The 15,138-nt window shown below is 40.4% G+C and overlaps 1 protein-coding gene across 2 annotated transcripts in view; it reads left to right on the forward strand.

Annotated features, from left to right (window-relative positions):
- Positions 1-15,138, forward strand: part of DNAAF9 (dynein axonemal assembly factor 9) — a 156,060-nt gene that overhangs the window by 39,029 nt on the left and 101,893 nt on the right. For both annotated transcript variants that reach the window (XM_072619757.1, XM_072619756.1), the window contains exons 4-7: positions 2,321-2,445; positions 3,985-4,081; positions 5,205-5,311; positions 10,840-10,917. In XM_072619757.1, coding sequence (XP_072475858.1) covers positions 2,321-2,445; positions 3,985-4,081; positions 5,205-5,311; positions 10,840-10,917 — 407 coding nt within the window. The remainder of the gene's footprint in view (positions 1-2,320; positions 2,446-3,984; positions 4,082-5,204; positions 5,312-10,839; positions 10,918-15,138) is intronic.

Here is a 15,138-nt window from a genome sequence, read left to right on the forward strand (position 1 = left end):
CAGGGCCTGAGCAGCACAGAAATAACTTCCACTTGTCCTTTTAGCAAATGGAAAGCTAGTAGAATGTAAAGTTGCATGTGCTAGACATCAGTCACAGTCACCCTTTTTTGCTATTTTGCATACCTGTTCTGAGGGAATGTATATCATGGGGTACTGAATTGTGAGTCTGATGATAATCTTTTGTATGCCATTAGCAATAGAAATGATTCTCTTAATTTCTGTTATTTGACCTTGTATATTTTTGAACCATGATAATTACTTTAATCAACTGACCCTAACCAAGCATGATTATTCTCTTGAAGTCCAAAGAAATGTCAAAGTTCCATTTATAGAAAATTATTTTTACCCATAAAGATCCTCGCTTCCTTCCTCTCAGCCTTTCCTGCATTCAGAGCCAAACTATAAACCCTCCCAAGGCTCTGTCAGAGTTTGGCCTGACTCAGTTCACTGCTCTGAACCAGATGAAATGAGATTGAGATGAGGCCAGCAAACACTTAACCTGTAGGACAGTTTTTTAGTGCACATGAAACCATTAGCAAATGATGCCTTCTGATGTGGGGCTGTTTTCCTGGGCTTGTCATATATTTTTCCTTCATAATGACCTGCTTTGTGTTTTCCCTCTTCCAGTTAGACCTGATGCTTGACCCTTTATCAGTCCCATTGCAGGCCTAGGACTAGCTGGGATAGTTGACAGCAGAAAACTAAGCTATATTTTTCAATTCAACAAACATTTATTCTGTGCTTCCTATGTGTGAGGCTTTGTGCTCAATTCTCAGAATATAGAGCTCAATAGAACATAGACTGTTCTCAAGGAACATTTGATAGAGAAAGGACATGTATACAAACAACTATGATTAGAGAGAGAGTAAAAGGGACAAAAGAGAGAGCCTGGCAAGGGGTTTCTCATATTCATCATTTCTTCTGGGGCTGTAGTATTCCATTCCATTCATGTGCCACAATCTGTTCAGTTATTCCATAGTCAATGGGCACCTATTCTGTTTATAGATCTTTTTTATCACAGAAAGTGCTGCTGTGAATATTTTAGTGTGTATAGTATCTTTTCTTAGGATCCCCAAGCTAGAGTATATGAACAAATTCTATTCTCTGTCAGTATAATAGAGAAATAGGTAGAGACACTTGGAAGATGCTCTGTCTATTTAGACATAGCTATCTTCTCTCAGTCCCTCTCATCTGAATTATTGCAGTGACCTTTTCAGTGTTCTCTCTGCCTCCAGTCTCTCCCCACTCCAGCCCATCATCTGGTCACCTGCCAAAGTGATTTTTGTACAGTACAGGTCTTACTTTGCCTCCCCTCTGCCCAGTTATTACCTCCAGAGTCAGATATAAACAGTTGGATATTGCAGACCCTTCCCCACCTGTTCCCTTCTTGTCTTTCCAGGATTCTTACGCTTTACTCCCTTCCACAAACTCTATGACTAGCTGCACTGACCCCCTCACTGTTCCTTATATAGATCATTCTATTTCCTGACTTCATGCCTTTGACATTGGCTGTGCACCATTCCTGGGATTGTCTGTTCCCTCACTTCCAGCTCTTAGCTTCCTTCACTTCTCTGCAGGAGGCCTTTTCTGACCACCCCAGCCGCCCCTCTCTCCCACTGCTAGTGCCTTCTGTCTGAGATTACCTTCTTTCTACATGAACATAAGCTATTTACATGTTTTCTTCTCCAGGAGAATCTGAGCTCCTTGAGGCAGACTTTGTATCCTCATTGCTTAGTGCCTTGCACATAGTAAGCTCTTGATACATTCTAGTTGACTCACTGACATAATACCAAATTGTTTCACAAAATAGTGGGACCAATTCACATCTCCACTGTGTGTGCCTGTCTTCCCTTAGCCCTTCCAGTGCTGGCTTTTTCCATTTTTTAAAAATCATCTTTCCTGAATTTCTCCATTTGAGTTTGAAATCTCAGAGTTGGTTTAACCAGTATTTCTCTTACTATCTGTAATTTGGATTTGTTTTTATTCAGAAGGTTGTTGATCATTTGCATTTCTTCATTTGTATATTCTTTGTCTCCTTTAGCCACTTACCTATTGAGGAATCCTGGTCTTATATCTATCACACCAATTCTATCTGATCTTTGGATATCAGACTTTCATCAGAGATTTTCCTGCAAAAAAATTTCCCCTCATTTATCAGCTTCTCTTTTTCATCCTAGCTGCATTGATTGACAGCACATTTTCCAATTGCAGGATTTTATTGAATGTTTACTAAATGTAAGTTTATGCTTTGTTCATACTGCCTCTGGGGGAAAAAACTGTTCATGTTTCTGGTTGCTTTTTTTTTTTTTTTTCTTTACAGATGTAATTATATTGATCAAATCTGACAGTGTTCATCTGTACTGCAATCCTGTGAATTACCGTTATCTCTTGCCCTATGTAGCACATTGGAGAAATTTACATTTCCACTGCATGACTGAAAATGAGGTGAGAAAATAATGGAACTGTACCCCAAGAGCACCCTTCTTGTGAAGAGGTACTGACCTAAGAAATAGGCCTGCCGAGGGGATTTAAACAGGACCAATGACTGTATGAATGGCGAACATTGGCATAGCAGTTTACATTCATTATCTTCTTTGGTAAAGCCTTGTTTTCTTATGTGTGAAGTCTCATATCTTATGAACGATAAGCATTGTTTTAGGAAATTTTGTGCCCTACCCTAGGCAGCAGATACTGGAGGAGAAGGAGGGCCTGGAAAAAGTGGCACCTGAAAGTGGGCTGTTAGCATCTGCTCTCCTTATCTGGATAGTCGTTCTACTTACCCTGACACCTTGCCTTCTGGAGGTTACATAATATGAATTTTCTTAGAGGTGGAGAATGACTTTGCATGAGCCTGGGGCCATGCAAGTTCTCCTAAAAGCTGTGCTCCTAAAAGCTATGTGGTTAGCTTTATCACATGCATATCTTTTCAGATTTTTGGTGGGAAACTTCAGGTGCAAACCCAAAGATGCTTTACAAATGGTTTTTTTGGCCACGATGTTTATGTTGGAATGAAAATTGCTCAAGGAAACACCCTTCAGTGTCTTGCATTTAAAATCTGTGCTCAGTAAAAATGTGCCCCATAGTGGCTTACAGCAGCTAGCCACATCTTGGTTTGGTCTCTTAAAATATGACTCATTTTCAGGCTTAGTAACTAATAGAGGAAGAGTTTTCCCTCCCACGGAGGAAAAGAACAAAGAAACACCCCTTTTCTAGAGGAAAAATATAGCCACCATAAACTCTTAAAAGTTTTTCACTCAGGTGGAATATATGTTATGAGGAGATCTAAAAGCTCTTAATATTGTTCAAGAAGCAATTCTCTTAGCTCCTAAAATGGGGATTCTTAACTGTTTTGGTATCATGAACTTTTTGGCACTATGAACCCCATCTTAGAAGAAATATTTTAAATTCATAAAATGTGTAGAATTGCAAAGGAAACCAATCATTGAAATATATTTATCAAAATTTTTTTTAAGGTTCATGAACTCTTGTCCTAGAGCATACTTGGTACTTTTTTCAGAGTGGAAACTGCTGTCCAGAGCTCTAGGTCTCCTCCAGCCAACAGCTGGTCCAAACCCCCACAACAAGTAGGGCAGGTACAATTTATTTAACTTCAGGCTTTTGTACAAACATTTGCTTAACCATCTACCATGTTCAAGGCCTTGTGACTGGGTACCAGGGAAGCTATAGAGACATTGTCCTAGGCACTCAAGGAATTTGGAGATAAGGTGTGTACATGGATCTCATGCCCTGCCTTGCATTATAGTTAAATGTCATAATTGGTAAAAAAATGGATGAGAGTTCAGAGGAGGGGCAGTGTGATACAATGGAAGGAACCCTGTCTTGGGGGTCCTGGGAGAACCAAATTCTTGTCCCAGCTACTAACTAGATGACCTTGGATAAGTCATTTCCCCTCCTGCAGTCAGACTAGACTTTGTCTTTAGACTCAACTAGCTCTCTGATTCATTGGTTTCATTTTCTCTTTAGTATGAAGATGAAGAAGCTGCTGAGGAATTTAAAATTGCAAGTTTTGTGGACATGGTTCGAGACTGTAGTCGAATTGGCATTCCTTATAGCTCTCAAGGTGAGTAATTAGCTACAAATGATGCTCTTGTGTTGGTGAACAACGTAAGCCTTCCAGTTGTGCTGAAAGCACAGGCTGGCCAGAAGAGTACTTGTCACCCTTTCCCTCATATGTCTTGGTTATAATTACCAGCAGTGTATCAGGAGGCCACTCACAGGCAGGTAGAACTGCCTAGTCAGGATTTTATGCAGCAGACATCCCTTTTTTTAATAGCTTTAAATACTGTTATAATAGAGAAGGAGTTCTTGCTTATTAGAAGCAAGTCATTAGGATAACTGTTGGAAAGAGAAGGTTGACCTAGTAGACACATTAATCATTATATATCAAAGATAAAAACATTGGCCAAGCACAAGCAGGATTCTGTGTTTCCCGAGAAGTTTTCATCTCAGAGTTCCTATGTAAGGAAGGAGGAATCCTTTTGGCTTGGCAAGTTTCCTTTTTGGGGCCTGAGGAAGTTGGCTGGTCATGTTTCCTGTGGGATAGAAGCCAAGCTTGGGTCTATTATAATTACATCTACTAAATGATGCAAGATGTCTGCAACAGAACAGTTATTTGGCACTTCTTTCCCTAGGAAGAAAAGCATATAAAAGTATATTAGAGTGAGATATGGATTTGTAGGACTTCAATAGAATTTTAGTAACTCCCAACTTCAACTCCAAACTGTACACAAGGTATTGTTACAAACTGTGGACAGTTTTCAAGGGTGGGAAACCTGTGGCGTTCTAGATCCTTGGGTGCAGCCTTTTGACTGAGTCCAAGTTTTACAGAATAAATCCTTTTTTTATTAAGGGGATTTGTTCTGTGAAGTTTGGATTCAGTCAAAGGGCTACATTTGAGGACCTAGAGGGCCACATGTGGTCCCCAGGCCACAGATACCCCACCCCTGCTGGATAATTTGTTTGAATCTTGAATATTGACATTGCTTTTTCTTGTGGTGTTTTTCCGAATGAGAACTTTGTGAGAAACAGTAAAAGAACTTTTCTATAACTTAGAGGTCAGGGCAGGACTGATGCCTTCCTTAGAAGCTAGTCATGTTAGGTCAGGTTCAGCCTGGTGTGTCTGTCAGATCAGGTCTGATAACAAGTTATATTATCGTAAACTCTCCTGTGTTTGCTTCTTCTAGGTCACCTGCAGATATTTGATATGTTTGTGGTGGAGAAGTGGCCAATTGTTCAGGCTTTTGCACTTGAAGGCATTGGTGGGGATGGATTTTTTACCATGAAATATCAGGTATATCTAAAAATACTGTAAAAATACTGTAACTTGTCTTTGTCCACCATGCAGAAATGACAGATCTAGAACTGATGTAGCCATTTTCTTTGAAGGTCACAGACCACAGTTACATCCATCTTTATGACATTTGAGAGAGGCTGATGTCATATAGGAAGTCAGTGAGGGTGCTGGAAGTATGTATGTATTTTAATGACAGTGCTCAATACTCTAATACCTAAAAAAAACAGGACCTTTTTCCTTTCATATCTCACTTCATTCCAGGAAACACTTAAGTGCTTTCTACATACAAGACCCTGGCTGGGGCCTCCCTCAGGGAGCTTATGTGGTGATAAAGAGGAATGATTCATGTGCATAAATAATAATGGCTAACATTTATATAGTGCTTACTATGAGCCCAGCACTGTGCTATGCACTTCACAGTCATTATCTTATTTGGTTCTCCTGAAAATCCTGGGAGGCACGTGCTATTATTATCTCTGTTTTACAGAAGAGGAAACTGAGGCAGGCAGAGATTAAGTGACTTGCCCAGGGTCACACAGATAATAAAAGTCTGAGGCCGGATTTGATTCAGATCTTCCTGACTCCAGGGCTAGCTCTCTATGCACTCTGGGGGCATCACCTTACCTGCCCCACCCAGGATAAGAGATTTTAAGTGTGATAAGTACATAGGAGAGGTCGAGGCAGAGTGTAATATGAAACTTCAGAAGGAAAAGATCACTTTTGTAGGGAGAAGATGTTGTTAGCAAAATTCCTCTGGAAACTATCCTTTTTGGAAATTGAAGAATGTTACTGTCAAAGCTCACATACAGACCAATTATTGTTACTTTCTGCTTTTTCTTCAATCCTTTCTGTGCTTTAGTTATTCCACACACTGGACTATTCGTTTGACAGCGTTCAAGAACTGTTCCCTTTTGCTTCCAGCTTGTGGCCAGATCAGGCTCTACTCAAAGGACAGTTGTTCAGAGAGGCATCATTTTTCTTTCACTGCCTTGGGGGCCTGCTTGACTTTTTTAAAATGTGCTTTTCATTTTTGTTTCCTTTTTTGGTTATGAACTTGACAAACATGAATTTTTACATGCTCAAAGAACAGAAAAAAATACGTGTAAAATAGTGAATCTCTATTATAAATATACTTTTCTGTTATGAACTTAAGAATAATCAACAAGCATTTCTATATGTGATATGCAAAAGTACAGGTGTATATGAATCTCTTAAAGTTTGTTTTTAAAAATTGTGTATTCATTTTAATGAAGTAGTAACAAAATTGCCTTGTTTAATTCCCTTCTGAACTTTTCACTTCTGTGTATTTTTCAGTTTTTTGGTGATGCTCTTTTCTCTCTCTTTCCACGTCTTATCACTACCCACTTACTTTCTCTTCCCACCTCAACCCCTCAAACAGAGGTTTCCTCCCTTGGAATAAACAGATATAGTCAAGCAAAACAAATCCACATTGTTGGTTGTGTCTGAAAATGTGTCTCATTCTATACTTAGTCCATCATCTCTCTGCCAAGAGGCAAGAAGCTCATTCAGTCATCAGCCTTCCAAAGATACTAGATTTGGAAGCCACTGGTTGAGTTGATCAGGATTCTGAAGTCTTTCAGAGTTATTTCCTTTTCATCATTGTGGTCATCTTATAAATTATTCTCCCAGCTTATTCATTTAATTCTGCTTCAGTTCATCTAAGTCTTCCCTAGTTTCTCTGAACTTTCATGTTCATCATTTCTTATCTTATAACAATGTTCCATTATATTCAGGTACCACAGTTTGTTCAGACATTCTCCAGTTGATGGACACGTATTTTGTTTTTATTTCTTTGCCTCAATAGAGTATGGCTATATGAATATTTTTGTACTTTTGAGTCCTTGCATTCTCTTTTCCTGCTTGGCTGTAGAATTCCAAGACTGTTCAGCTTTCTTGTGATCTCTACTTTGTTTCTTTAAACCGGAATGGATTCCTTAGGGAGCTGACATTGGTCTTGACTGCACCCATGCTTGTTAGTAGGTGTAGTCTTCTCCTTCAAGACCAGGAACCCTAAGGTGGAAACCCACTACAACTAGTTATAATTAGAAATAAGTTTATGGGTTCTCATTTTAAAAGAAAAGAAAAAAATTACACACTTCTTTTTTAGCCAGATAGATATTATTATGGACATTACTGTCAATAAATGTGTGGTCTCTTTAAAAAAAATATTTTTTTCTATAGTCGGGAACCAACCACCCACACTTCCTGAATCTGGAGCTCTAATGATCAAGGAAAGACACCAAGTTGACCAGGATTAGAAATACAGTATGATAGTGAGACAAGGTAGAACTGATTGGCTGCTACATAGAGACAAAATCCATGCAATTAATATTGTTAGCAAAGGTTTCAAAACCCATTCAACTGACTGGCCAAGAAATATTCACTAGGTTCTCTGAATCAAGGCATAGTCAGTGGCTATATCTTAAGTTTCTAAAGGACACAATCTACCAATGTCACACCTCCTCTTTCTGTCAATCATTAACCTAGTATTTTCCAGGTCAGAATTGAAGAATTCTTGAGCTGGAAGAGTTACCATCTAGTCCAATCAGTACGTAAGGAGGAATCCCCAGCAAACAAAATAGATAAATAAGATAGTTTTGACAAGTGATCAATCATCCAAACTCTATTTGAAGACCTCCAGTGAGGGGGATCCAACTGACTACTTTCCAAGAAAAATCCTATGATTCTGTGATCTGATGTGAAGAAAGTAAATATTTCACAGAATCACATAATTTTTAGTGTTAGATTGGACTTCATGGGCATTTAGTTGGGGCAGTCAGGTGGCACAGTTTATAGAGTGCCAGGCCTGGAGTCAGGAAGACTCCCTGAGTTTAAATCCAGCCTCAGACACTTACTAGCTGTGTGACTCTGGGCAGGTCACCTAACCCTGTTTGCCTCCATTTCCTCATCTGTAAAATGAGCTGGAGAAGGAAATGGCAAACGACTCCAGTATCTTTGACAGGAAAACGCCAGATGGGCTCACAAAGAGTCAGACGTGACTGAGAAACAACTAAATAACAAACAAAATGCCCCCAAATCATCCTTATCGCAACATTCCCAACAATTAGTCATCTAGTTCCTGCTGGAAGCTCTCCCTTTGGGAGATACGATACCCAGCAGTATCTGAAATGACCTGTTCTACTCTGAGCCAGGATTTCTTCTTAACCCTAAACTTGCCTCTTGAAAACGTCTACCATTGGCTCTTGGTTGGAGCCAGACAGAACAAATGTGCTGGACAAATCTTCAACATGACAGATTTAAATGTTTGGAGGTAGCTGGTGGATCCCCTCTTCCCTCCCCCAAGTTCTCTCCTCTCCAGGCTAAAACTCCCCATTCTTCTCATCTGATTCTTATCTGACATTGCTGACCAAGTGCCTCATCATGATATCCAGTAGTAGGAGATACACAGGCATCACATGGAGAGTTATTTCTAACCTTCTTCTCAAGGTTAGTTATTTTGCCAGTCTAGTAACTGTTGTTTGTGCAGATGGCACCTGAGAGGTTCCAGCAGGGAGAGCAGCCTTTTGCTGAGCTCAGAGAAGCTGGGAGGGCCCCATCAGTCATAAGGACAGCCAGAGCTTGCCAGAGCTCACCTTATAAGCAGACAAAGTGGTAAGGTGCCCACAAGTGCCCTTTCTAGGAGAGTCCATACCATAGAGGCTACAGACACAGAAAGCAAGAACCCTTCAGGGCCAGCGCAGCAGAGCTTATTGTTCTATACATTTGGAAAAGACACTGTCTTCTCTTTTTAGCATGAATGAATAATAATAACGGACACGTATGTAGCCCTTGAAAAATTGGCAAAGGCCTTTACATCTGTTTTCTCATTTGATCCTCACAATAACCTTGGTAGGGAGGGAGGCACTAGAAGCATTATTAGATCAGTTTAAAATGAATAAATTAGTCTGTCAGCCCTGTGCTAGGTGCTAGAGATACTGTGTCAGCCCACTGAGACTAGGGATCCTTCCTGTAGTTCTCTTGAGATGGTGTGAATGCCAGTGGAGCAGAGGAGCGATCCACTGGCTGGCCTTTAATCTCACTATATGACCAGTCCATCTATTTTTTTTCCAATTACATATTTTTCTAAAGGTATTAGTATTATTACTAGAATTGCCTCATCAGTTTCTTTTAAGTGTAAAAGAAATAGAAGAAAAAGGTTTTTCTGAAGATGAAATACTAAATTTCCTTTTAGAATATTATAAAATCCTGAACTCTCCCATTCACACAAAGATGCTTGTTGTGCTTTCCCTTGGACCCCAAGCCCACAACAGACTAAATATATACCTGAAGTTTTCCTCTGTTGCCATTGACTACCAATAAGAAATTAGGTAAAAATAAATTAATTAACAAATTACAACAAAAGAAAAATATCTCTCCTTACCTTATTTTCTACTCCTTTGCCTATTTTTGCCCACTGCCACTCAATAATGTCCTGCTCACAGATTTACCACTTATGCTACTGGAATATAGGTTTTAGAATTTGGAAGATCAGGCAGTGAAGGGTAGGTAGAGCCAGAAATTCTTTTAATACTGTCCCAGGGATAGCTGAACACTATGCAACTTGCCAACCAGGGCTTCTAATAGGTCTTTCTGTGTCTGTCATCTGGAGGCCATGTGTGTAATCGGAGAGAAGCCCCACACCCAAGGCTGTATTCTCAGAGCCTGGCTTCTGCTACTAAAGCACAGAAGGCTTGCGTTTGTGTGAATGGGGAAAGCCCCCCACCCCACCAGGGAAATCTAGTTGGTAAAATTAGTATCCAGCCTTTGCTTTAGTCAGGCATCTCTTGCTCTTCTACTAAGTGGTCTTTTATTTTCCATCCATTTTGGTGAATTTCATCTGTAAACCTCAAAGCTCCATACAGATGCATTCTTGTCTTTCTTATTTCTCTTGGAAACAAATGGACAAGCACCCATATAGCTAAGTAGTCATCTGGGGAAGCTTGTTTTTTTTTAAAAAAAAAAAAAAAGCTTCCATTACACCAAGCATTTTTGGAAATAGCTTTCTGTACTGGTTTGTGAGCCATACAAGAAAACCAGTCTCAAAAACATAGGTGGATTTTTTTTTCCCAAAAATTTGGTACCACTCACCTTATTCTCTGGACTTTACTCCCTTTTGAAAATACTGGCTATGCCCCAAAATCAAATCCATGCCCAAGGGACTGATGAGATAGATAGTCAGTGGATTGCTCTGCCAGGTTTAAGGGTAGATCAAGAATTCCCAGAATGCTTTGAGTATTCAGGATCATTAGAATAAGCTACTAGTCTCCTAAGATGACTTTCCTGAAGCTTCCTTTAGATGGGTAATTTGTGATCTGTTTATTAAAAAAAATCATCTTCTGTATTTTGGTCCCTGCTCCTGTTTTCCATGCCTTTCCTGTGTGGCACACGGCCTGCAGCAAGTGGGAGCACCATGGGCCCTTGGCCTCCAGGATCCTCTCATGGAACAGAAGAAGGTTTTAAGGTTCTTCTGATACTGACTCACTGTTTTTGCCCCTGTGTTTCAGCTGCAGGACGTAAGTGTGGACTTGTGGAAAGCATACAGCCGAATGGATCCTGTGGCGCTGGAGAATTTGCTCTCCCAGGTAATGGAGTTGAACTCTCCATGCTTCCCAGACCAGGGCCAGCTAATATACTGATGGGAGGCCAGCCTTGGAGAAATGAGCAGATTTTTTTCAGAAGTGGAATAAGCTGCTTCCTAGATGTCTGTCCCTGACCACGGCCATTCATAATTTCCAGGATGCTGAATTTGATCTGTGAGTTGCAGACTGTTTTGGTGACCTGTTCAAGGTCAGATGTGTGATTCTGGTGGCTTGTCAGAACCTTTCAGTTCTATATTCTCCTCTTAGCATTGCCTCCTAAAACTCTTGACACGTTTCTTTGAATTCATTATCTTCCTCATTTCATTTTGTGCTTCTCATATTCCATTATAGTCCTATAGCATAACTTACTCAGCTGCTGCCCAGGCGCAAGGCACATTGTTGTCCTTCCCCTGACCTGAGCTGCACAGTCTTTTGGTGCCAATTATTTCATTGGCAAGTGACGTTGCTTTGTCTACAGCTTCACATCCTGAATTCTTACCTGACAAATTTCTTGAACCGTTCAGATATAAAAAATACTTTGAGGAGAGGGGGGAGAGTTACCCATGCACTCTGGGTTCCTTCATGTAGTACTTTATGACTTTATTAATTCTAGAAAGGGCACAGATCATTGGCACCTCAGGAAATAAAACTGAGAAAACAGATGCAGTCAATAACCCCCCCACACACGCACACACACACACACTTTGGCAGCATGAGTTAATGATTGTGGTTACAGAGGGATGTCAGGAGACCTGGGTTCTTTTAGTGGTCTTGAGTATTGTGTGACACTGTCTGAGTTACCTTAACTTTCCATAAAATGGGGAAAATACTAAATGTTATTTCTCCCACTTCTTTGTAATGATCAGTAGAGCATAGTATTTGGAGGTGAAAGGGACCTTAGAAACGGTTTGGTCCAACCTCTTTATTTTACAGATGAGGTAACTGAGGCCCAGAGGGAGGGGATTTGCTGAAGATCACACAGGTGAGGAGCAGACCTGGAATTCCAGCTGAGGTCTTCTGACTCCAAATCTAGGACTCTTTCTCTTAAATCCCACTCCTACCCCTTAATGATGACAAAATGGTGATTGAATCCTGCATAACATGTGGGTACGTGGAGCTATTTGAAAGGCAAATTCCAAACACAAGCAACATGACAGCTGTTCTGTGTAATCTTATCCTGTTCTGCTGCTCAAGGTCCTCAGGTACCAAAGAGGGAAGTGACTTGCTTGTGACCATGCTTGTCAGCATTAGAGGAGACTTCAGAGCCTGGGCGGCTACCTATAATACTCTAGGACCACAACTATGTGAGCTTTGGGGGACATGAATGGAGAGTCCACTAATAAGCCAATCTCCTTTACATCTATTAGAGCTCTAGACTCTTGGCACTAGGAAGGACCTTCAAAGTCTGGGCAGGGGGCACGGGGTAAATGCCTCACCTGTCCTAGAAAAGAAGCAATAGGTCTCTTTCTGTAGAAAGGCCTTTTCATCTAGGCTTGTATAAAGTGCAAGCAAGGGTCTTCTTCTAAAAGTATAAACAAAGCCTTTCCTGTTGTAGTTGAAAGCTTACTGCTGCCTGGCTTTGGTGTCTCGTTGTTGCTCCTGTGCTAGATTGGGTTTTCAGATACCTTGGGTTTTTTTCCTGATCCCATTTTCCAGACAGAAGACAGAGAATTGAGTGTATGTAAATCTACCTAACTTAGGCAAGTTCCTGAAGATTTATGGGTCTGGAAGGCATGAGGGCCGAAATCTGAACCTTTTTGGGAGAAGAGCTTTGTCAGATTTTGCAGTGAGGAGCACAAGCAAGGAATTGACAAGTTAGTTCCAGCTAGAAGATGTTGTAATTGGTCTGGAAAGGATGTCTGGGGAGAGTGTCTCAGCAGTGCCCCTAGGTGGCCATAGACATGCATTGCCACAGAGTTGGTCTCATCCAAATGGCTTGAATGTTCTTTGCCTGCTAGGTAATAACTCCCATATCTTTGTTTTACAGTATGCAAATGGAATCCCTGGTGCTTCCCTCATAATGCTTCTGTGAGACAAGGTTCTGTTCACTAGTGGAGCTTTGGAGGGACTCTGTAGAGTAGATGTGGTTTTGTTTTTAATTAGTTTTCTTTAGTTTTTAATTGTAGGTCTTCTCTTTCTGTGTACCATTTACAGATTCAGTAGCCTTCATTCTTTCTGATCTAGCATTTATTTGAGTATAGAGAAAAGTTCCTAAGAAATGACTCTTTCTTGAGCAGGAAGCTTTGGGGATCTGGACCATTTGGCAGATTTTTCCCCAAATTTGTGTTGGTCAAAGCTAACCAACCTGGTAAAAGCTCCAAAGAGACCTTTGGCTTCTAAGCCTACCTAATTGTGAATGTCCAAATGGGCAACACTGAGAGCTTCTCCTGTATCGTTCTCTTCGTAAGTTCCTGACTTTCCCTTGTTCAAACAGGGTTTTTATGGGAGACAAAGAACACACACCCACACCCACCCACCCACACCCACACATACACGCACACACACACATACACACATGCACCCCCCACACACACGCATGCGCACATGTACATGCATGCACACATGCACATGCGCGCACACACGCATACATCTAAAGCTGGACTTCCTTGCACTGGTAGGAATGCCAAGGAACTTGTTAATGGGTTTCAGCTCTGTTTCCCTTTTCTGACTTGGATAGCTGTTTTAGCTGCTTGCTTAGATATCGTCTTCTTTCTCAGTGCTTGGGAAGATGTACTTTGCCGAACATCAGACCCTGTTGGCTCTGGTTGTCTACACATATAGTACCCATTTCTGTGAATACTGCATTTGTACCTGGACCAAATGGAATCAGTTTTGAACTGTTTAGTAAAGTTTTCATCAATAAGTGTAAGCAAGAAGAATAGGCATCCCTTGGGACCCTGCACTCTTCACTTACTCTCAGGTTTCCTCTTTCAACCCTTCTGGGCTATTGCTCTGACTAATACCTTACATCCCTACAGCTTTCCATAGTAGGAAGGTCTAAGGATCCTGACGTGATCTTGTAGAGACATGGAGATTTAGGGGAGGTATGGGAGGATCACTGTTTTTTGGGTTTTCCTAAGCATGATTACTTTCACACGAAGGGTAGATCCGAAGCGGTAGTTGTCAAAGATGTCTGCTAGTATGTCCTAGATGTTCCGTTAGATCCCAGTGTCCATTCTTGATTCCATCATTTGGGTGATAAATAGGCTTATTAACTGAAATATGCTTGTCATTTCTTTTAAATGATCTTAAATTTGGTAGGAAATTGTTAACACTGGAGCACAGAAAATGTAATTCTAAGTAACCAGTCACACTAATTGTTACTGATTAGTGTGACTAACTAATCGGACCCTTGTTAAACTATACTATAATTCTTTTTAAAAATTTTGGGAGGATTTTTTAATGCCTTTTGTTTTTAAACCACATTCATTTCTGAGTATATCTTTCTCCTTTCTTCCCCCATCCAGGAAGCCCTCCCTTAAAAACAAAGTTTAAAACATAAAGAGTTAAAAAAGAAAAAAAGATAGCATTTTGGTAAAACCAACTAACATATTGACCATATCCACCTATAACTCTTTTTTTATTAATTCATTTTTAGTTTTCAGCATTCACTTCCATAAGATCTTGAGTTCTAAATTTTCTCCCCTTTCCTCCCCTCACCCCTTCCCAAGACAGCATGAAATCTGATATAGGTTCTACATATACATTCATATTAAACATATTTTCTACATTAATCATGTTATAAAGAGAATTAGAACCAATGGGAGGAACCACGAGAAGGAGGAAACAAACAAACAAAAAAAGAGAGCAAATAGTTTTCTTTGATCTGCATTCAGACTCCAAAGCTCTTTCTCTGGATGTGGATGCATATTCCATCATGAATCTTTTAGAGTTGTCTTAGATCCTTGCATTGCTGAGAAGAGCTAAGTCTATCAAAGTTAGTCATCACACAATGTTGCTGACTGTGTACCATGTTCTCCTGGTTGTGCTCACTTCACTCAGCATCAGTTCATGTAAGTCTTTCCAGGCTCTTTTTCAAAGAACATGTGGTGATGCACAGAAAAGATTTCTCAAAGTACCCCAGCGATGAATGATCGGAAAAGCAATCATGAGCCTACCCAAGAAGACTGAGTGGTGCCCAGCCACATAACCTTGGGGAAGTCACTCAACTTCTTTGAGGATTAATTTTCTCAACTGTATAACGAGTGTGTTGGATTAAATGCT

Source organism: Notamacropus eugenii, chromosome 6, assembly GCF_028372415.1.
Source record: "Notamacropus eugenii isolate mMacEug1 chromosome 6, mMacEug1.pri_v2, whole genome shotgun sequence".
Lineage (NCBI taxonomy): Eukaryota > Metazoa > Chordata > Mammalia > Diprotodontia > Macropodidae > Notamacropus > Notamacropus eugenii.